The sequence below is a fragment of the Lynx canadensis genome, chromosome A2, assembly GCF_007474595.2.
Source record: "Lynx canadensis isolate LIC74 chromosome A2, mLynCan4.pri.v2, whole genome shotgun sequence".
NCBI classification, from domain to species: domain Eukaryota; kingdom Metazoa; phylum Chordata; class Mammalia; order Carnivora; family Felidae; genus Lynx; species Lynx canadensis.
The window spans coordinates 152,825,125-152,846,898 of NC_044304.2; the positions used below are offsets into that span (position 1 = coordinate 152,825,125).

The window sequence follows — 21,774 nt, forward strand, 5'->3', positions numbered from 1 at the left end:
CTGGCTCTCCCATTCCAAACCCCAAAGGCTGAGAAATTACACTCTAACCAGTATCTCTTTCCAATAGATTTCCCCCCATAGGTAAGAGCTGAAGATCTGAATTGTGGAGTTGTTCTGAGGAGTGAGGAAGCATTGATTGGGTTTTCTGGTGTCTGGGGCTCTACACCCAGGAGACCATATACCCTTTCCTGACCTTACTGTAGATGACTAGTTTTAGAGCCTGGTATTCCCCTTCAAGGGACTGCCTAATAGCGTAGCCAGTATTCCCAGGAAAAAATGTGTTCACAGCCCCAAATTACAAGGCATTTATTTCACAAAAAGCAACAGATCTCAATTAGAAATCCCAATATACACAGAGAAAAGGACCAAGAACTTTAAATTAGCCAAATTATATATATATATATACATATATATATGAATATGTGTATATATATATGTATATGTATATTTATATGTATATATTCATTCAAGGGGATAGGAAAAGATGTTAGCAATATGAAACAAGAACAAGAATACGTTTTTTAAAAAAACAAGCAAAAAAAACCATGATCAGATTGAAATATCAGAATAAGGAAATCCCCAACATGAAGAAGAAAAGGACAAGAAAAATTTTTAAATATGAAAGAAAAGATAAGAGGTATAAAGGATACAATTTGAATTTCCACACAACAGGAGTCTCAGAAAAATAAAGAAAGAAGAAAAAAAAAGAGGTAATACTTGAAGAAATAAAAAGAGATAAAGGGCATGGATTATTGAAGAGAAAAAGAGAAGATACATTACAGTGAAATTTTAGAATATCAAATATTAAGAGAAAATGTTCAAATCTCCAGACTATAGCAAACAAGCCAATAAAGAAAAAAAAAATTGGAACAAAAAAAATAAATTGAGGCGAAGACAGGGAAAGAAGAGGGAAAAATGAATGGATGGGAAAAAGTAGAAAGCAAAGAGCAAGATGGGAGATTTAAACTCCGTTGTATTAATAATCACAATCTATGTAAATAGTCCAGACAACTCAGTTACAAGGTAGAGGTTGTCAGAATGGATAAAAAGCAAAACTCCAGTACATATTATATATAAGAAACCCATTTTATTTATCTTTTGAGACAGAAAGAGAGGGGGCAGTGAGGGAGAGAGGCAGAGGAAGAGAGAGATCATCCTAAGCAGGCACCAGGCTGAGCACAGAATCCAAAGGGGTGCTGGATCCCATGACTGTGAGATCATGACCTGAGTTGAAATCAAGAGTCAGATACCTAACTGACTGAGCCACCCAGGCACCCCTAAGAAACCCATTTTAAATGAAAAGACACAAATAGGTTGGAAATAAAAGGTTAAGAAAAAAAATGAAAAGGGTAGAAAAAGACATACTCAGCTGATGGTAATCAAAAGAAAGCTAGAGTAGTTATTTTAATATCAACAAAGATTACAGAGCAAAAATTATTACCAGGGATAAAGAAGTTTGTTTAATAGGGCGCCTGGGTGGCTCAGTTGGTTAAGCGCCTGACTTCAGCTCACAAAGAAGGTCATGATCTCACGGTTCGTGGGTTTGAGCCCTGCGTTGGGCTCTGTGCTAACAGCTCAGAACCTGAAACTTGCTTCAGATTCTGTGTCTCCATCTCTCTCTGCCCCTCCCCCACTCCCTCTGTGTCTCTCTCTGTCTCTCTGTCAAAAATAAATAAACATTTAAAAATTTTTGTTTTATAATAATGAAAGGATCAATCCTAAACATCTATGCACCTAATAACAGAACTCCAAAATACATGAAGCATAAACTAAGAGAACTGAAAAGAGAAAGAGAATAATCTACAATTATAGTCAAAGATTTCAAAACCTCTCTCTCAATAATTGAGATAGTAAGTACACAGAAAATCTATAGATTAGAGGAGATTTAAATATTATCAACCAGCTTAACCTAATTGACAATTATAAAGTACTTCACCAAAATATAACAAAATGCTATTTTTCAAGTGCACATGGAACATTTAGCAAAATAGTCCATTGTCTGAGACATAAAACAAATCTCAATACACTTAATAATATTCTTTATGCAAAGTAGGCTGTCTGATAAAATCAGAATTAAATTTGAAGTCAATAACAAAAATGTATCTGAAAACTCATCAAATATTTTGAAACTAAGAAGCATACATGTAAATAATCTGTAGGACAAAAAATAAAATCTGTATCAATATATGTATGTTAGCAATGTTCAAGTGGAAATTAAGTTTTTAAAAATTTAATTATGAAGTATTTAATAATTAAGTGAATATAAAAATATTAAGTATTTAGAGATAAATTTAGCAAAATCAGTGCAAGACTTACACAGTAAGAACTACAATGCATTACTGAGCAGCTTTTTTATAAAGTCATCTCTATACCCAACGTGGGGCTTGAACTCACAACCTCAAGATCATGAGTCACATGCTCTACCAACTGAGACAGCCAGGCCCACTACTGAGAGAAATGTTTAATATTTTAAATAAGTTGAGAGATATATCATGTTCTTTGATAGAAGGACTGACCATAAGGATGCCTGAGTGGCACGGTTGGCTGAGCATCTGACTTCGGCTCAGGTCATGATCTCACAGTTAGTGAGTTCAAGCCCTGCATCAGCCTCTCTGCTCTCTCTGCTGTCAGCACAGAGCCGGCTTTGGATCCTCTATTCCCCTTTTCTCTGTGGCCCTCCCCGACTCATGCTCTCTCTCAAAAATAAACATTTTTTAAAAAGATAAAAAAAAGATTGACTATATTAAGATGTTAATTTTCCCCAAACTGGTCGATAGATTCAATGCAATCCCAGTCAAAATCCCAAAAGAAATGGAAAAGCTGATTCCAAAATTTATAGGAAATGGCAAATAGCATAATGATAAAAGATTCATTTACCAAGAAGATATACCAGTTTTAAACACATATGTACCATTTAAAATATCTTCAAAATATATAAAGCAAAGGTTGATAAACTATAAGAAGACATTGATAAATTCTTCTAATTCGGTGGGAAATTTCTAACATATTCCTTTAAGTTATTGAGAAGCCAGGAAAAACTAGACCTAATTTTATATAAGATGTGTGTATGTGTCTGTGTGTGTGTCTATATACGCATATACGTATGAGACAGAGACACACACAGAGCAAGAGGAGAAAAAGATATATATGTAATAAAAGGAGAATATACATTTTCACACACACCAGACATTTATAAAAATGGATCAGGTCCCAAGCCACAAAGCAAACCTCAACAGCTTTCAAGAAATAAGATCATTCTTAATGCACTGGTATACATTGTGAAAATGCAAGGGGGAAGATATGGTGTACAATATATCCCAAACAAACAATTCCTGTCTGTCTGTCCCACTTTTTTTTTTTCTTCACACATGCCTATTACCATACCCAGGGACTTTCATTCTTAAAGAATTCATAGTCACCCTCATAGACATCTCGTTTGTTTTGAGGCTTTTTTGTTGACCCATTGGCCTTTATTCAACAGGCTTTGGAAGCTTGCAAAGATGCTGGCTTGGTGAAATCCCTTGGAGTATCCAATTTTAACCGCAGGCAGCTGGAACTCATCTTGAACAAACCAGGACTCAAACATAAGCCAGTCAGCAACCAGGTATAGTTTGACAGGATTGGTGGGAGGTGAGGAATTGGGGTGTGTGTGAGGGGTAGAGGGAGATTCCAATGTTTACTTAACAGCAAGAACCCTGATCTAGGAGTCAGAAATCTTGTGATCACTCTACATATATCTCATCAGAGGACCCTGAGCAAATCTTTTGACTTCTCTCACTATGTGTCTCTTACGAAAAGATTTTAAAGTTCAAATCCAGGCAAAGGTAACCCAAATGATTTTTTGAATAAAAATAATGAGGGCGAGCTAGATCTGCCAGATATTAATATATATGGAGTATTTAAAATAATGTAAGGTTTGTACAGAACCAACATACAAATGAGTAGAAAATAAGAAATAAACAAGCCCCAAGTGTAATAAAAACATAATGTAAAAAAACCACAAAAAACGTAATGCAAACTAATGGCTAAGGGATGAATTTGTCAATAAATAGTGTGGGGGGAAGGGCTAGTTCTGTAGAAACAAATCTAGATCTTTGCCTCATGTCATACTCCTAGTATCTCTTTGATCAGCTGTTAAAGAAGAAAGAGGAAGTCATTTGTGAATACTACAAAACATTTTTAGTTTTCTGGAGCTATATATAGAAAATGTAGCCATGAGAAAATTATAAAAGAAACTGACGCATTGAACAGTATAAAATGTTAAACTCTAAAAATATTAGGAAAAAAAGAGCAAACAAAAATGGATAATTCCATTTTTAAATGTCATAGAAAAGGGGAATCATATCCCTAATTCCTACCCCTCACCAGCACATCTTCCTGCACCCTCAAAAACAGTATTTTGTTATAAAGCGTGAAATGGGGAGCCTGGGTGGCTCAGGCGGTTGAGTGTCTGACTTCGGCTCAGGTCATGATCTCACCGTTTGTGAGTTCGAGCCCCACATGGGCTTGCAGCTTTGGATTCTCTCTCAAAAATAAAACATTTAAAAAACAATGAAAAAGAAAAGAGGCACTAGGAAACCTCTGTTATTTAAAAAATTAGATAACTAAAAGGCTGAAATGACACACACATTTCTTCTTACAAATATATAAAGAAAGATGGCGATTTTTGACCTCAGAATGAAAAATGAGGAATTTGACAGTGTGTCTTCTCATGACAAAGAGCATGTTGGAAGATCATAGCCTATTCATGTGTTTCATGGTGTCTGAAGGCAGAGTGTATCAACCCTATAGAGATAGCACAGATCAAAGTGCAGGTCTACTGGCCGGCCAGCCATTACCCTGTGCATTGAGTAGGACCACCTCTACTCCAGAGACACAAAAAAGAGCAGCTTTCCGTTCAAGATCACGGTGAGCATACTGTGGGCCTCATACAGAGCGGACACATTTTATCTATGAGGGATACATACCTGGAGACCTTGCATAAGTCAAAATTCACATATTTAAAAATTAACTTTCCCATTAGAATAAATTTAAAGTATAATTTGCAGATTTGTCTATTTTTCCGTGGACTTTATGAACAAAGTCACATAGAATATGACCTTGCTCCCTACTAATTCTCAGAATCGAGCATTCCAAACTTCCCTAGTTCTGTCCAAGATGTCTGTGTTGACACAAAGACATGTGTCTCCCAGGCTCCATCCCTGGCTTAGTCTCTCCGAAAGTCTTCCTGGTGGGCAATTTGTCATGCAGTGTTTTCCCAGCCTAATTCAAAGGAGACCTTTGAATTAGACCTTAGCTCAGGTCTTTTAATTTTTATACACCCAATTCTAACAAATGAAGGAGGGGGAGGGGGAGAAAGGAAAGATCTCCAAATTCTTCATTTTTTTTCCTAACCCTACTCACTATGCCTAAGTCACAGACATCTGACTTGGGAAGCAATAAATTTTTTTTGAGTGATTTAATTAATGAAAGGAAAATTCAACATAGTTTTTTTACAGAAAGACAGAGGATGAGGTTAACATCTTCCTTCACAGCTTCTGTCCAGCTTAACTTCACCTTGTGAGATTTTGCTATCTCAAGTCCCACGCTACCAAATAGTGTTGAAGAAAAAGCCCCAAACATGTCAAGACACTGAGAAGTGACATCAGTTTTACATAGTCAACAAGAAAAAGTAAAGACCGCATCTCCAGTGGCCCATCCACAAAGGGCCATAACCAGTCCCTGGCAAAGAAGGAAGCAAGTGTGCTTAGTCATCCTTCTCCTTAGAAATGACGGAGTTCAGGGGCGCCTGGGTGGCGCAGTCGGTTAAGCGTCCGACTTCAGCCAGGTCACGATCTCGCGGTCCGTGAGTTCGAGCCCTGCGTCGGGCTCTGGGCTGATGGCTCAGAGCCTGGAGCCTGTTTCCGATTCTGTGTCTCTCTCTCTCTCGGCCCCTCCCCCGTTCATGCTCTGTCTCTCTCTGTCCCAAAAATAAATAAAAAACGTTGAAAAAAAAATTAAAAAAAAAAAAGAAATGACGAAGTTCCAGGGCAACACTGGCATCAAGGCCCTGTGACATCAGACACCGTCACTGCCCTTCACCTTAAACTCGGCCTCCGGTGCCAGCAGACCCAACAAGGATCATCTGCTGGCCTCAAATGACCCCACCAAGCTGCAGTGCTGATGGAGCCCTTCTGTAAAGTCTGCAGGACCAGTAATTCTTTCTAAGATTCTGGCTTGGTCCTGTCTGTCTGTATAGGTACCATTTCCATTCATTCAACAGCCATTGAGCACTGGCCTTATGCCACGCACTTTGCTAGGTTCCAGGCATGCATAAGTGACCAAAGACAGATACAGCCCTTCCTCTCGGGGCACTAGCTCTCTAGTGTGGAACAGACATCAAACAATCACAGAAGTTATTGATAGTTAGAAACTGAGAGAAGTGCTCTGAAAAAAAAAGGAATGTGGTTCTCTGTGTTCATATGCACATGGATCTTAATAGCTTATCCACTCCCACCCCCACATTTCCCTCACTGGGTGTCCCGTTAGTGATACGCCCCAGGATTTTTACCTAAGAACTGTCTATGCAGGGGTGCTTGGGTGGCTCAATCAGTTAAGCATCCGACTTCAGCTCAAGTCATGATCTCGCGGTTCGTGTGTTCGAGCCCCACGTCGGGCTCTGTGCTGACAGCTTAGAGCCTGGAGCCTCCTTCGGATTCCCTCTCTCTGCCCCTCACCCACTTACACTCTCTCTCTGTCTCTGTCTCTCTGTCTCTCTCTCTTAAAAATAAACATTGAAAATTTTTAAAAAAAGAACTGCTTATGCAAACATTTATATTAAATTAGGTTATGTTATGTTATTTGAGTGTATATATTAACTCTCAAGTTTTTGTTGAGTAGATGTTTCTCGGATGTTACTTAGTGCAACTCTGTATCATCCCAAATTGCCATTCACAGATTCAGTTCAGTCATAGACTCAACATGCACATACCTATTTGTTCTGTTTCTAACTCTAATTGCCTTATTATGTATATCTTTTGCCACAAACCATATGAAATCCTTTTTCAAAGAGTAGGTTATAAAACCATTTAATGTATATATAAACATACACACACATATTTACATACACGTATACACATACCTGCTTCTACATTAATAGGCCAGAGACAGGCCACAGCACTGCAATCTGATTAGAAAGGAGTCCTTGTGGGGAGACCGAACGGCTGTGTTTGGAGTGAGCCGGTAGGCATGAAATGAAGGAATTCATACTTAGTTTCTAAGCAGTGAGTGACATGATGAAGTACATATTTTGGGGAGACTGGTCTACCAATAACAGATGCAACTGGAAATGAAAAAGCAGCGAGTGATGTTGGAAGGAAACACTAAGAAGTGTGATTCCTGCCTTATTTTAGTTTCTGTGTTACTTTTTAGAATTGTTTAAGAAATGTTCCAAAGGAGAGAAAACCCACAAGTGTTTCTTAGGGTAAGGGAACAAGATTATGTCAGGGAGAAAAAAAAAGTATATCAAATGAGAATGGGAATAAGACCCACCACTAAGAGGCCCAGTTTTATCTTTGCAAATTCATAGGTAGCGAGCGGGTCCTTGGGCCTTCTAGAACTCAAACCAGACAGTGAAAATAATAATTAAATACTACAACTATTTTAATTCAGCCTTGGTTGATTTTAATTTAAAAAGGAAAGAAAAGCACAGGCCCAAAATTACCAGAGGGGTTAAAAGAAACTTTGCGAAGGACTTTGTGACACAAACATTTTTAGTGCGGGACTCTTGCCAATGAGACACTGAAGATGGATGTAGGCTTGCACTGGGCGGTGTAAGGAACTCTCGGCCAAGAAGACAAAATACATCTTTAAATTTCATTTTATGCATGCTCTACCTCTTGTGAAAATGTTCTTAGATGCTTGATAGCTACAGAGAAAAGGCTTCAGCAACATGTCGCTGCTCCGTATCGAGACTCTAATCTGAACCTTGAGACTGTATTGTTGTCCTAGAAAATTGTATTTGCTGGAATGGTCACTATAAATAATTAAGTCTGTTCCGTTAAAGCTTTACACTGTGATAGTTACATGAAATTGAATTCGCTCCCCGTTTATTTTAGAATTAATCCACAGGTGGTGACCCCACTAACCATGTTGTAAGTAATCTCACCATAACAAAAACTTCCTTGTTAAGAACAATATTCAGCATTTGCCTCATTATCCATGATGCTTTTAGATGGGTTTTATTGAAGAACTTTTTAAAAACTGTGTAAAACTGCATTCACTACAAGGCTTTGATTTTGTGCTCTGCCCTCCAATGCAACCATGTAGGTTGAGTGCCATCCGTATTTTACCCAGCCCAAACTCTTGAAATTTTGCCAACAACATGACATTGTCATTATCGCATATAGCCCTCTGGGGACCTCAAGGAATCCAAGCTGGTAAGTAAGGCTCTATGTCTGCTCAGGAGTGTTTCTTTTGGTGTAGAATGTGAGACTAATGTGAGTTACTTGAATGACATGACTATTTGGCTCTGTGATTTTAAGAAAGTAACTTAACCCTCTTTGAGCCATTCTCTGTGTATACAAATTGGAGCTAATAAAACCTCCCTCACAAAGGTGGGGTAAGAATTGATTATACTGTATGTGTAAAATTGCCTAGCAGTGCCTGAAACATAGGAAATGCTCCATAAATGTTAGTTTAGGTATTACTTGACAAAGATTCTCCATGACCAGATCCTGAAATTTTTGATTTTTTTTCTTTTTTCTTTTTTTAAAATGTTTATTTTTGACACAGAGAGAGAACACAGTGCCAGGGCACACAAGCAGAGGAGGGGCCAAATCTGAAGCAGGCTCCAGGCTCCCAGCTCTCAGCCCAGAGCCTGATGCAGGGCTTGAACCCACAAACCATAAGATCATGACCTGAGCCAAAGTCAGACGCTTACCAGACTGAGCCACCCAGGCGCCGCAGAGAATTGTTTGAGCTCTGTGTTCAGTGGCAGCACTTGTGCTGTGTGTGATGTGTTCAACACACTTAAGTAGAAATTTTTCTACTCGAAGATGACTCCGAGAGTTGTGCCTCTGTTTGCTCCAACAGAGCCTTCCCCTGTGTACCTACTTCTAACCCAGTTATCTCCGTAAGACTCACCCAAGAAGCACTATTTACCCTCTGAAAGACACAGCTCTATAAATTTACCTCTTTATCTTTTCCTGATAAAAGCAACCCTTCGGGGTGCCTGGGTGGCTCAGTGGTTAAGTCTCCAACTCTTGACTTTGGCTCAGGTCATGATCTCACAGTTTGTGAGCTTGTGCTCTGCCTCAGGCTCCACACTGGTGGTATGGAGCCTGCTTGCTATTTCTCTCTCTCTCTCTCTCTCTCTCTCTCTCTCCCTCTGCCCCTCGCCCTGCTCACACTCTCTCTCCCAAAATAAATTTTAAAAATTAAAAAAAAAAGAGCAACTCTTCACTGAGTGCTCTGCACTCCAAGAAACTGGTTACAGGTGACCCGAAGTGTCCCGGTAGGTGAACAGGTGGGTAGGGAGACGGAGGAGGAGGGCGATGGACTAACCATCCGTTGTCATGACTCGAGCTAAATATGATGCACGTTTTGATTTTTTTCAAGGGTGAATGTATCATCCCCACCTTTGTTAAAGGATGAACTTCTAAACTCATTGGGGAAAAAATACAAGAAGACAGCAGCTCAAGTTGTTTTGCGTTTCAACATCCAGAGAGGAGTGGTTGTTATTCCTAAAAGCTTTAACCCTGAAAGGATCAAAGAAAACTTTCAAGTAAGAGAACTGCTTCAGTACATGTAAAACCTAGAAGGCATTTTTGTTTTGGAGTTTGGGGTTTTTTTGTTTTGCTTTTTTTGTTTTGCTTTGTTTTAGAGAACTTTCTGTTAATTTAATAAGTTGTAATGCCTTCACATTTTCTTTTATACCTGCTCCCCAATCCACACTCTCTAGGTCTGAATTTAACTGTAGCTGAGTTTGAGAGAGTCCCTAGTACTTTGAGGGTTTCCATGCTGCTTGTACATTACCTAGCTCCCTTACTCTTCTGTTTCCTTACCTATTGACTCTTACCTACTCACTTCTCCACCAGCACAGGAGCAATAGAAGGTATAGAACTTGAAATTCCTAAAAGTAAACTTTCCACCTTCTTAATGGCTCTGGTAGAAGTGAGGAACAAACTTGGAAATCATTGAAGAAGATCATTAGACTTCATGAATGTCACTTGCCTTTATTTCCTCCGTAAATACTCCATGATCAGCACGGTGACTTACAGGCGAGAAAAGAGGCCACTAGACAAATGAGTGATTAGATTACCTTGCCTACTACTCAAGACTAAACTGCTAGGTAAATACAGCCATAGAAAAGTACCATGCAAAAGTAATTACTCATTAGTTAATAACTTAAGAAAGTGAGCTGCTTTTGTCTTGCTCGTAATTAAAGAGGAAAATGAGATAGTATTTATCCCCTCAGATGGGAAAATAATCAGAATATTGAATATGTGGGAAAACATATTGCATATACTTGCATATACTCCTGTTAGAAACATTAATTGGCTTAAGATTTGGAGAAGCAGGATGTCACTTATCCATAGCCATCAAAATTCAAACCCACATATCCATTTGACCCAACAATCTCGATCCTATATTTACACATACATGCATACAAACATGGATGTTTACTATTGCATGATTTATCATTTTTAAAACCTGGAAACAATCTCCAGTAGAATCTTATAAAACAAATTATAATATATTTGTATAATGAAATATTATATCACCATTTTTAAATAATAGAGTGGAAATATAAACACTCCCATGGGAAGATATTCATGATATTAGACAATTTATCTTCAGAGATCTTTTGCTACCCCATGACAGAATGCAACTCAAACTTACCAAAGAAAGAGAGACATGATTTATTGGGTCACAGAACTGTAAATTCCATGGATACATCAGACGTGACTGGGCACAGGTATGCAAATGATTTATAAAAGGACTGAGTTCTCTCCGTTCCTCTGTACTCCCCCCCACCCCTTACCTTCTCTGTCTCCACGTGGCAGCACAAACAGTCCCTGACATCTCCCGGCTAACCTATTACTCATATTCAGTGAACATGATCATAGGTAAAGGCTTCTGTGAGGGTCTCTATCCCTGATTGTCCCTTTGTGGGCCATGAGCCTCTGCCATATTAATCATTGTATCCAGTGAATAAGACACTTTGATTGCCCCCTTGGACTACATCCTGTACTGGAAATGGGTTCATGTGACAAACAACCCTACGAGATGATAGAAGAGAAGTTCATAAAAGGAAAAAGGGGATTCTGTTACTAGCAAAAAGGGCAAAGAATGATAAACAGTTATACTACTACTCACAGTATTTTAGCACTTACCAAAGTACTTCTTACTAAAAGAGGTTGACACTGTTTTCAGCCATCTTAAAACAATAGGATATCTGCATGGCTAATGTATTGGTTCATCAAAAATTAAAACAAGTTTTAATGCACCTGAAACAAATGTTTTCATGGATTCAAAATTTTACTGTTCAGAGATTGAGAGTAGTTACTAGTAGTCTGTGCAATGGAAGGTTAAAACCTTTGGAGTTTATATCATTTTGTGAATTACAATTTTGTACTGGAAGAACTGTCATTTTCCTTAAAATTTTTATTGCAACTAATTCTGCTATATCCCATATATTTCCATAGCCCAGATAATAAGGGATTGGAGTTCAGAGGTTCACATACCACAAGAAAACATGAAAGAGATACAAATTTACAAAGAAAATGACAGCTGAATTCACAGCCAATTTCCACTCTACAGGGTTTAGACTTGCCCTACCACCACAAATTTTGCTGGGTGTTAAAACCAATATTTGACAAAATAGAAAATTATTCCCTTCTAAACTGAAAATTATGAAAGTAATTTTAGTTATTTTACATTCAATAAAATTTACATTATAATTGCATATGTGTACTAAATGTTAGAAGAAACTGAGGTAAAATAAGCCTTAAAAAATATTGTATAAGATAGGAAATATCCACAAAACATAAAGGGAAACTTAAATATATTTACAATAAAAGAAGAAAAAGTCATAGAAATAAAAAATTGTGTAATAAAGATTAAGTTAAACCATAAACTTAAAAACTATATAAAGGGGCGCCTGGGTGGCGCAGTCGGTTAAGCATCCGACTTCAGCCAGGTCACGATCTCGCGGTCCGTGAGTTCGAGCCCCGCATCAGGCTCTGGGCTGATGGCTCGGAGCCTGGAGCCTGTTTCCGATTCTGTGTCTCCCTCTCTCTCTGCCCCTCCCCCGTTCATGCTCTGTCTCTCTCTGTCCCAAAAATAAATAAACGTTGAAAAAAAAATTAAAAAAAACTATATAAAATTAAGGGTGACAATGAAGAAAATAAAAAAGCAGGATATTTTTAACAATGAAACAACAAAAAATCAAATTATACCACCCACTATCCAGCCTGTTACCATCATCCACTGATCCCCATTCCTTGAAGGTTTTATCTCTTGATTCACTTTCCTTCTCTCCAACACTCCTCGCATCACAATTCTTCATGAATTCAACATACATAGGGATGGTCCTTCCAATCACCCTGCCTTATAGTTCTTTAATCTCCTCTCCCACGATGATCTCGCCCCATATATTTCAGCAACCAATTCCCACTGTTACTCCCACTGTTACACCTAATAGCTCCTCCATACCCCCCAAACATCCCCCTCTCTCTCCTGCATTATCTCTCTACTGCATAACTCCCATCAATATACAAACATGCTGTGACCTCAATCTTAAAAGGTAAAATCCAATCTAGACTCACTTTCCCCTCCACATATTATCCTTTTCTTTCTTCCTGTTTACAGCAAACCCCTTAAAAGAGAATTCTATTATCACAGCCTCCAAGTCCCTTTCCCCCAGTCTCCCTTAAACCCATTGAAACCAAGCTTTCACCTGACCATTCCATTGAAACAGCTTGTCAAGGTCACCAGTGACCTCCTCATTGCCAGATCCAACAATCATTTTTCTGTCCTTGTCCTAGTAGATCTTTCAACATTTATACTTACAATTAATACTTTCTTCTTCTTGAAACCTATACCATCAGAGAAGCAGATGGAGGTGGTAGGAATATCAGGCACTCAGTTTTATAATATGAGATCCTGAAAAAGTGAGTAACAGGATAATTTGTGCCATGAAAAAAAATGCAAATCAATCCACATAAACTAAAGAAAAACATTGCATAGAAATAATGGAGGGAGAAGGAATTTGGAAGTTTACCTTAAAATTAAAACTGAAAATTATGAAAGTAATTTTAGTTATTTTACATTCAACAAAATTTACATTACAACTGCATATGTGTACTAAATGTTAGAACAAACTGAGTGAATCAGGATCGATTTTTTAAAATATGCTTGACAAAATTACATGATAACAGAATGTGACATTCTTGACATTCTTCACAAAAGTTTTTGCTAAGTGATTATAAAGAGAATAATTCTGGTAAAATTTCACAGAGCTTCATATGAAGGAGATTATTAATCCTTTGGCTTTTTCTTTCAGATCATTCTTTTGATATATCTACCAAAGTAGTTTTTAACTGCATTAAATTCCTATTTGAAAAAGACTTTGCCTGTAGTTAGAGCAAACCTCCAAGATCGCTGTCAATGACTTCATGAAATCCTGCATCTTTGGCAAGATTTGTGACTTCGCTTTACGTTACATATTCACTGGAGTCGGAAAATGACTCACCAACACTTAAAAAGTGGGCCTGATGTTAAGCAAAAAGGAAGTTTGAGTAAGGATTTATTTTGTAAGTGACTGGCCCAGTCATGACCGTTTCTATGTTATGCAAATTGTGATTCCTTACACAATCTCATAAACTCAATACTTGGATGATAAATAATCAAAGAAAAGCATTCCCTGAAAAGAGCACTGGGAAGTAATCCATCGGGGAAATGATTAGGTAAATCAGGTTATATCTATAACGAATGCAGTAGTTACAATCTATGTACAAAGTTAATCTATGTATTTTGACAGAATAGATAACCAAGACATATTATATGAATGAAAGAAAGTTGCATTAGTCTGCAAAAAAGATATGATACAATTGCATTTTGCTCTTAGTGTGCTGAATGTTTGGAAGAAATGTCTGGGATGAAGAATAGGACTGGGGTGGTAGGTAAGAAGGAGACCTTCCACTTATTTCATACATGTCCATATGCTTCTTTGGTGTTTTAATTTTTACAAAAAAGCATATATTTATGTATTATATAATTAAAACTTATAAATGTAAATTACTAAAATAAAAGTTAAGGGATAGCGAGATAAAACAATAAGTAGAAGATAATTATAATCAAAACAAATGTTAAAAATGTAAATAAGCTAAAGTTAAATATTGAAATGTAAATAAAGAACAGTTATAAAACCAGAGCATAAAGTGTGCAAGCTAAAATAAAACAATGAAAATGTAATATATTTAAAAGGTAGAAGATGACATTTAAAAATGATAAGAGAAATGATTGAGTCTAAAACAAAGCAAATTAAAATTTCTTAAATGTTTACTCATTTTTGAGAGACAGAGAGAGAGACAGAGCATGAGCAGAGGAGGGGCAGAGAGAGAGAAAGGGAGACAATGAATCCGAAGCAGGTTCCAGGTTCTGAGCTGTCAGCATAGAGCTGGACGCTGGGCTCGAACCCACCAACCGTGAGATCATGACCTGAGCCGAAGTCTGACGCTCAACTGACTGAGCCACCCAGGCACCCCAAAACAAATCAAATTAAAAGTTCAGGTGAGCAACCCGGAGGGGGAAGAGATGTGCCCAGCACCCTGGAGTTTATCGGACGGACTCTAGGCCTGAGGTACAGAAACCCATCCATGAAGAGGAACACTTCCTGAAGGAAAATGAGATTATTTTGCAGCTGTCAGCAAGTGCTGTGGGGAGACTTACTCCTAAAACTCTGAAGCATGGTCTTTAAGAATGGCAGCGTGGGCTAATTCGGATGTAAATTTTAAAAAATAAAAAATAAAATTAAAAAAAAAAAAAAGAATGGCAGCATGGGGGCGCCTGGGGGGCTCAGTTGGTCAAGTGTCTGACTCTTGGTTGATCTCATGGTCTGTGAGTTAGAGCCTTAAGTCAGGCTCTGTGCTGACAGTGAGGAGCCTGCTTAGATTTCTGTCTCCCTCGCTATCGGCCCCTCCCCCGCTTATGCCCACGTATGCTCTCTCTCCAAAAAATAAATAAACTTATTTTTTTTAATTAAAAGTTAAAAAGTACATAAGCAAATTTAGAGACTAGGGAATATTTTTAAAAACACAGCACAGAGGCCCTAGTCCAGAATAGGAAGTTCAGCATAATATCCAGAAACAATAAAAAATTCTTCACTCATGGAATTTTAAGAGTCCTAACACGTCCTAAACACGTGTTGTTGCAGAGCATTTGGAATGTCCCTCACGATGACTCCATCAGGGGTATTTCTAAGACAAAGAATAGAATTCCATGTTGGGTGTGGCCCCCCAGCACCAGCCCAACTTCTTCCTCATTTGCAGACAGTCATAAATTTCTGTTTGACGTAAAGTCTTTTGGGGTGCCTGGGGGGCTCAGTTGGTTAAGTGTTCCACTCTTGATTTCGGCTCAGGTCATGATCTCACAGTTCATGAGATTGAGTCCCTTACTGGGCTCTGTGCTGACGTCACAGAGCCTGCTTGGGATTTTCTCTCTCTGCCCTCCCCTGCTCTCAAAAAAAAAAAAAAAAAAAAAAAAAAAAAAAAGAAAGAAAAAGAAAAAAAAACCATAAAAAAAATCTTTTATGTGTTTGTCACTAAATAACAGAGTTTCAACAGAAGTGAAGAACTGAAACACCTGACAGAACTGAAAGAAACAAATTAACAATCTTTGTATTGGTTTTTAAATTTACGTTCTAGTTAGTTAACATACAGTATAATATTGGTTTCAGAAGTAGGATTTAGGGATTCCTCATTTACATATAACACCCAGTGTGTATCCCAAGTGCCCTCCTTAATCCCCATCACTCATCTAGTCCATCCCCCCCACACCTCTGTCGATCAACCCTCAGTTTGTTCTCTATAGTTAAGAGTCTGTTTCCTGATTTTCTTCCCCCCAGCCCGCAGGTTCATCTGTTTTGCTGTTTTCTTTCTTAAACTTCACATGTGAGTGACATCATATGGTATATGTCTTTCTCTGACTTATTTCACTTACCATAATACCCTATAGCTCCATCCATGTCATTGCAAATGGCAAGATTTCATTCTTTTTGATGGCTGAGTAATATTCCATTATACATATCTCACATTTTCTTCTTTCATTCATCAGTTGACAGACGTTTAGGCTCTTTCCATAATTTGGCTGTTGTTTTTGTTTTTTTATTTATTTTTGTTTTTTGGAGGTTTTTTTGGCTGTTTATTAATAACACTGCTATAAACATCAAGGTGCGTGTGCCCCTGTAAATCAGTATGTTTTTATCCTTTGTATAAACACCTAATAGTGCAATTTCTGGGTCATAAGATAGTTCTATTTTTAACTTTTTGAGGAACCTCCATACTGTTTTCCGGAATGGCTGCACCAGTTTGCACTCCCCCCGACAGTGCAAGAGGGTTCCCCTTTCTTCTCATTCTCACCAACATCTGTTGTTTCCCATGTTGTTAATTTTAGTCATTCTGACAGGTGTGAGGAAATAGCTCATTGTGGTTTTGATTTGCATTTCCCTGGTGATGAGTGATGTTGAGCATCTTTTCATGTACCCGTTAGCCATCTGTATGTCTTCTTTGGAAAAAAATGTCAGATCGTATCTTCTGCCCATTTTTTAAGTGGATGACTAGTTTTTTGGGGGTGTTGAGTTTGATAAGTTCTTTACTGATTGTGGATACTAACCGTTGATCAGATAGGTCGTTTGCAAGTATCTTCTCCCATTCTGTCAGTTGCCTTTTAGTTTTGTTGATTGTTTCCTTTGCTGTGCAGAAGCTTTTTATTTTGATGAGGCCCCTATAGTTTACTTTTGCTTTTGTTTCCCTTGCCTCTAGAGACGTGTCTAGTAAGAAGTTACTACAGCCAATGTCAATGGGTTTACGCCTGTGTTCTCCTTCAGGATTTTGATGGTTTCCTGTCTCACATGTAGGTCTTTCATCCATTCTGAATTTACTTTTGTGTGCGATGTCAAGTGGTCCAGTTTTCCCAATACCATTTGTCGAAAAGACTGTCTTTTTTCTATTGGATATTATTTTCTGTTTTGTCAGATTAGTTGCCCTATAGTGTGGGTCCTTTCTGGGTTTTCTATTCTATTCCATTGACCTATATGTCTGTTTTTATGACAGTACTATACTGTCTTAATCACTACAGCTTTGTAATATAGCTTTTTTTTTTTTAAGTTTTTTATTTTGAGAGAGAGAGAGAGAGAGCAGGAGGGTCAGAGAAAGAGAAGATCCCAAGCAGGCTCCACGCTGTCAGCTCAGAGCCTGACCCAGGGCTTGAACCCACGAAGTGCGAGATCATGATCTGAGCTGAAACCAAGAGTCAGAAGCTTAACTGGCTGAGTCACCCAGGCACCCCTGTAACGTAGCTCTTAAAGTCTGGAATTGTGATGCCTCCAGTTCTGCTTTTCTTTTTCAAAATTGCTTTGTCTATTTCAGGGTCTTTTGTGGTTCCATACAAATTTTAGGAATGTTTGTTCTAGTTCTATGAAAAATGCTGATGGTATTTTGATGGGAATTGCATTGAATGTGTAGATTGCTTTGGGTGATATAGGGATTTTAACAATATTTATTCTTTTAATCCATTGGCATGGAATGTTTTTCCATTTGTGTCTTCATCCATTTCTTTCATCAGTGTTTTATAGTGTTCAGAGTACAGATCTTTTACCTCTTTGGGTAGGTTTCTTCCTAGGCATCTTATGGTTTGGGGCGCACTTACAAATGGGATTGATTCCTTGATTTCTTTTTGTGCTTTGTTGTTGGTATTTAGAGATGCAACAGATTTCTGCACATTGATTTTGAATCCTGTGACTTTACTAAATTCACATATCGATGCTAGCAGTTTTGGGGAAGAATTTTTTGGTTTTCTATATAGAGTATCATGTCATCTGTAAAGAGTCAAAGTTTGACTCTTTCCCTGCTAATTTGGATGATTTCTGTTTCTTTTCATTGCCTTATTGCTGAGGTTAGGACTCCCAGTACTATGTCAAATAACAGTGGTGAGAGTGGACACCCTTGTCTGACTATAGGGGAAAAGCTCTCAATTTTTCCCCTTTGAGGATGATATTAGCTGTGGTTTTTTGTATATGGCTTTTATGATGTTGAGCTATGTTCCCTCTAAGCCTACTTTGTTGAGGGTTTTTATCATGAATGGATGTTGTACTTTGTCAAATGCTTTTTCTGCGTCTATTGAGAGGATCATGTGATTCATACCCTTTCTTTTATTAATGTGGTATATCACATTGATTGATTTGCAACCACCCTTGCAGCCCAGGAATAAATCCCACTTGATCATGGTGAATAATTCTTTTAAAGATGTTCATAAATTTTTGAAGAGCTCCCATGGCTGGCCCCACTCCCTGATCCCAGGCTTGACCCATTTTCTATCTTCAAAAATATCTTTTATTTCTGTTATTTCAGATCTTTGACTTTTCTCTCACAGAAGAAGAAATGAAGGCCATCGAGGCCTTGAATAAAAATGTCCGCTTCGTGGAGATGCTCATGTGAGTTCAGGGGGACCACCCATCAAGTACTGCCCAGTGATTTTAGATTGTTCTGGGTCTATAGAAATCACAGGGGTAAAGGCCAGTGGGCAGCATGTTCTGAATATTAAACAGGTCTGGGTAAATTACATTCGCTCTAGGAACTTCCTACAAATCTATAGTTTTACTTATAAGATTTCTGGCATTTATGACATCCCATGACTTAGGTTAAGGCATAGCAGGCTAAATATCTTGAAGAGAATTAAGTCATCAAGTGTATATATGTTAATACAACAGCAACACAAATATTCAAACCTATTTATTTTTTCCTAAATATCAAGTGATACATAACGTAGAGCAAACTTATCGACAAAAAAGAAAGAGAATAGTATAGTAGAAAGAATACCATGTAAGAAACTAAAAACCTAGAGTTTTAGTTAAATGGCTGCCTATGAGATTTGGAGCTTCTAAGTCCACCTATTAGCTGATTCCCACAAGCAAAATCCTTACACTCCTTCAAAATGTTGCTAAATTCAGCCAATCAACTGAAGTAGCCCTTTATTTTCTAAATAGTATAGGGCCTTTAAAATAACAAAACAATATAGTTCATACATATATAGTGTATGTATATACATATATATATACACATATATATACACACATGTTTATATATACACATTTTTTTCCTTTATTCATTAGTATTCCTCACTAGTAATCTGTAATCTAAGTGAGCATTTAGAAAATGCTCATTAAGATAGTTCATATAGTTTGAACACTTATCTTATTGGTCCTACTATTTTTTGTGAGTCAGAAAGTACACTAACTATGCTAATATCACATTTTTTAATCAATTTCTGAATTAATACAACAGCCTCCTAATGTGAATTTTCCAGGGTAAAACATTATTCAACATCAAAAGGTACCACCTAGCCTTGGGAATAAAATAGTAAACATAAACATAGACCTAACAAATACTTATGGGTTAATTAATAGCTGTTGAAGATAAACTATTTGTATTGAATAAATATCATTAAATTAAGAAAAGACAGTAAGAGATAGTCAATCCATTGTACTGTTTTTTTTTATAGTTGGTGACATTATTTAGTTTGACATTTGACATATTTAATATCTAATTCCAGCTACACTGGGAAAATAACTCATCAGGAAATAACTAGAAAAATCAGCAAAGAGAAACAAACGTTAGGTTTCACTAATCATAAAAATGTACAATTTAGGGATGCTAGGCCATGATTCTTCTGTTTTTCATCCAGTTGGTCTTTGATTTGACATTGACATTAATATTTTAATTTAAAGCTCACAGTACTTGGGGCACCTAGGTGGCTTAGTCGGTTAAGTATCTGACTTTTGACCTCAGCTCAGGTCTTGTTCTCACAGTCATGATTTCGACCCCATGTTGGGATCCATGCTAGGCATGAAGCCTACTTAAAAAAAGGTAAAATAAAAAAATGAAGCTCATAATACTTGCAGAGAAACAGAGAATTGAATCTTAGACATGGTCATGGCAGGCACATTACACATGCCAGTCTTTTTTTACTGACTATTCCGTCATTGTTATTTAAGAGTTACATTCATTATCATAGAAATTTACTTCACTGATCACTTTACTAGATCTCAGACTTTTGATTCTCAGGAGGTCTAGTGAGAAGGGCAGGTAAAACCTCTGAGAAGAGAGTGATGCTGATGGGTAATAGAATTTTGAGGAGAAATGTTTATGTAGATCACTGGAATAGAAGGCCTGTGTCAAAACAGCAGAAGGGAAGAAGAAGTTGAGAAGGGGCACAAGAACCCATGGGCAGGCGCGCGCGCGTGCACACACACACACACACACACACACACCCCAGAATGCTATCCTGGGCTTCAGTAAAAGACGATGGCTCAAGGGAAAATAAGAGACTGGGTGAGAACAGAGAAGGAATGAATTAAGGAGAGAGGGAGGGGTCTGTGAAACTGTCAAGGGATGCTAGTAACAGACAGCTGTGCAACGTTTACAGTGAACTTTTTCTTTGGGGAATTGTTTTGACAGGTGGTGTGATCATCCCGAATACCCATTTCATGAGGAATACTGACTTCAGAGTGCCCTTGAATGGATTTTTCCCTCCCATGCACGCCAGAACCTTAGATGTAGAAATGAAAAGGTTTTACTATCCTTAAGTGGTGTGTTGATGTTAACACTCTATCAAGTTTTGTGCAGGATAAATAACTTTGGCTTAGGTATGTAAAGAAAAAGATGTTTAAATATGTTGAGATAATTGTTTGGAAACCATAAGCTAATATTTTATTAGATCAAGGTCTTCTGGGTTCCTGACAGAAAGACATTAGGCTTTAGGAGAGATTTCAGAGGTAATATATGATGATAAGAAACCCATGAATCTGATTACTGCCATTAAGTCTGAACTCCTTACTTTAGCAGTTAACAGGACAACAAAGAGGGTGGAGAGCTGGCACAAGCCAGTGCTGACAATGACCTTGATGATTTGGAACACTGACTGTAATCTAGACACTGCCAAGATAAGATCCACACATGCATTATTAACAAGGAAGTGATTTGCTACACCTTGTATAAAGAGAAGGGGCTAAGTGTAGAAAAGTCTTAAAATAGAGCTAATTAAACAGCACAGTGGTCACCGAAGACACAATGATTTAGTTGTTTGTTTCCACCCAATGGGGGTTAGTTTAGCTTTTACCCAGTTTGAGGGATTGATAATTGCTTGTTCTCTCTTGCATGCTTTCAAGGGCTTGTGTGTGAACATAACTAGTGATCCATACTTACACTGCCTATTACTCTTGCTCTACTCATCCTATAAACATCATTATGTGAAGTGGCTTGAGACAACCAACATACACAAATAAAATCCTGAATCATAAAATAATCCGAAGATGATTATTTTAAAAGAAGACATTCAAGGGGCGCCTGGGTGGCGCAGTCGGTTAAGCATCCGACTTCAGCCAGGTCACGATCTCGCGGTCCGGGAGTTCCAGCCCCGCGTCAGGCTCTGGGCTGATGGCTCAGAGCCTGGAGCCTGTTTCAGATTCTGTGTCTCCCTCTCTCTCTGCCCCTCCCCCGTTCATGCTCTGTCTCT

At 37.9% G+C, this 21,774-nt stretch overlaps 1 protein-coding gene across 1 annotated transcript in view; it reads left to right on the forward strand.

Annotated features, from left to right (window-relative positions):
* Positions 1-21,206, forward strand: part of AKR1D1 (aldo-keto reductase family 1 member D1) — a 42,489-nt gene extending 21,283 nt beyond the window's left edge. Inside the window, exons 5-9 of the mRNA XM_030308517.1 lie at positions 3,482-3,604; positions 8,308-8,417; positions 9,598-9,763; positions 18,612-18,694; positions 20,718-21,206. Of these exons, the coding sequence (XP_030164377.1) occupies positions 3,482-3,604; positions 8,308-8,417; positions 9,598-9,763; positions 18,612-18,694; positions 20,718-20,760 (525 nt within the window). The 3' untranslated portion in view covers positions 20,761-21,206. The remainder of the gene's footprint in view (positions 1-3,481; positions 3,605-8,307; positions 8,418-9,597; positions 9,764-18,611; positions 18,695-20,717) is intronic.
* The last annotated feature ends 568 nt before the right edge of the window (positions 21,207-21,774 follow it).